The 1,061-nt window shown below is 64.3% G+C and overlaps 1 protein-coding gene across 1 annotated transcript in view; it reads right to left on the bottom strand.

The window, feature by feature from the left end:
• Nucleotides 1–1,055, bottom strand: part of TSC22D2 (TSC22 domain family member 2) — a 56,983-nt gene extending 55,928 nt beyond the window's left edge. The window contains exon 1 of the mRNA XM_006753467.2: nucleotides 5–1,055. Within this exon, the coding sequence (XP_006753530.1) occupies nucleotides 5–752 (748 nt within the window). The 5' untranslated portion in view covers nucleotides 753–1,055. The remainder of the gene's footprint in view (nucleotides 1–4) is intronic.
• Nucleotides 1,056–1,061: the final 6 nt, after the last annotated feature.

The raw sequence follows: 1,061 nt of genomic DNA, 5'->3' as shown, positions 1-1,061 counted from the left end.
GGGGGTAGCTGTGACACAGCAGTCAGGGAGCTGTCAGTTCCCGAGTCGGGCCCGTGTGCCCCCTGCATGGAGGCCACCACCACTACCACCGACCCTCCGGTGGCGCCCAGGCCGCTGTCTCGTTCCGCAGTCTGGTCAAAAGTATTGCTGTGCCTAATGCAATCCCCGGACCTGGTCAGGACACTGCTGTCCGAATCCCGCTCATAGTATTCCATACACGTCCATCGACCGCGTCTATAGGGCTCCCCGCTCCCGTGGTCCAGCTTGATCACGCGAAAACGGGAACTACAAGTGGTGGGGGGCTGCGATGGAGCTGGCCCCGCAGATGAGCCCGCGGCCGGGGGGGCGCCGGATGCCCCCGAGGAGGGGGCTGGGGTGGCAGCTGTCGCCAGAGTATTGGCCAGCGCCCCAATCACGCTCCGGGCCGAAACGGCTCCTCCTCCGTTGGCGGGAGCAGTAGCCGCGGCCGCTAGCTGCCCGTCCAGAAGGAGGTTTGGGGAGACCGTCCCGGGAGTCTCCGCATCCCCAACATTGTTGAGAGTCTCTTCGGAGGAGCTACGCTCGCAGACCTCCTCAGGGCCATAATCCGTGGCCCGAGACACGTCAAATATCTCAGAGGAGACGTCCTCGGTGCGTGACTCGTCCGGGTCGTCCAGGCTCTCGGTGTCCTCGGTGATGCTAGTGGCCACCTGGGCCGTGGTGACACTGGTGATCTGGAAGCAGCTCTTCTTCTTGGCCGGCATCTTGGACATGGTGAGGAAGGCTGGGGGGCAGAGGCACTGCGGCTCCTCTGCGAACTTGCTGGAAACCAGGAAGGACAGAGCACGGGCCCCCAAAGACAAAGTCCGAGTCCGCTCTGGGGTCTGAGGCCCGCCGCCGAGTCACGGGCTGATCCGGGCGCTCGTTCTGTGAGACATCCTCCTCTCCCTTTCCTTCTCTGTGTCAGTCTCCTGCTCTGCCCCCGTCTCACTTGCGCGGCAGCTGCTCCTCCTCCTTTTTCGCCTCCCGCAGCCGAGGCGCCTCAATTCAATCCCCTCAGTGGTGGCGAGAGCGCGATCCCA

This window comes from Myotis davidii, unplaced genomic scaffold (genome assembly GCF_000327345.1).
Source record: "Myotis davidii unplaced genomic scaffold, ASM32734v1 scaffold2011, whole genome shotgun sequence".
In the NCBI taxonomy this organism is placed as follows: domain Eukaryota; kingdom Metazoa; phylum Chordata; class Mammalia; order Chiroptera; family Vespertilionidae; genus Myotis; species Myotis davidii.
Note: the sequence above shows the minus strand (reverse complement) of the source record. Positions and strands in the feature narration are given on the sequence as shown.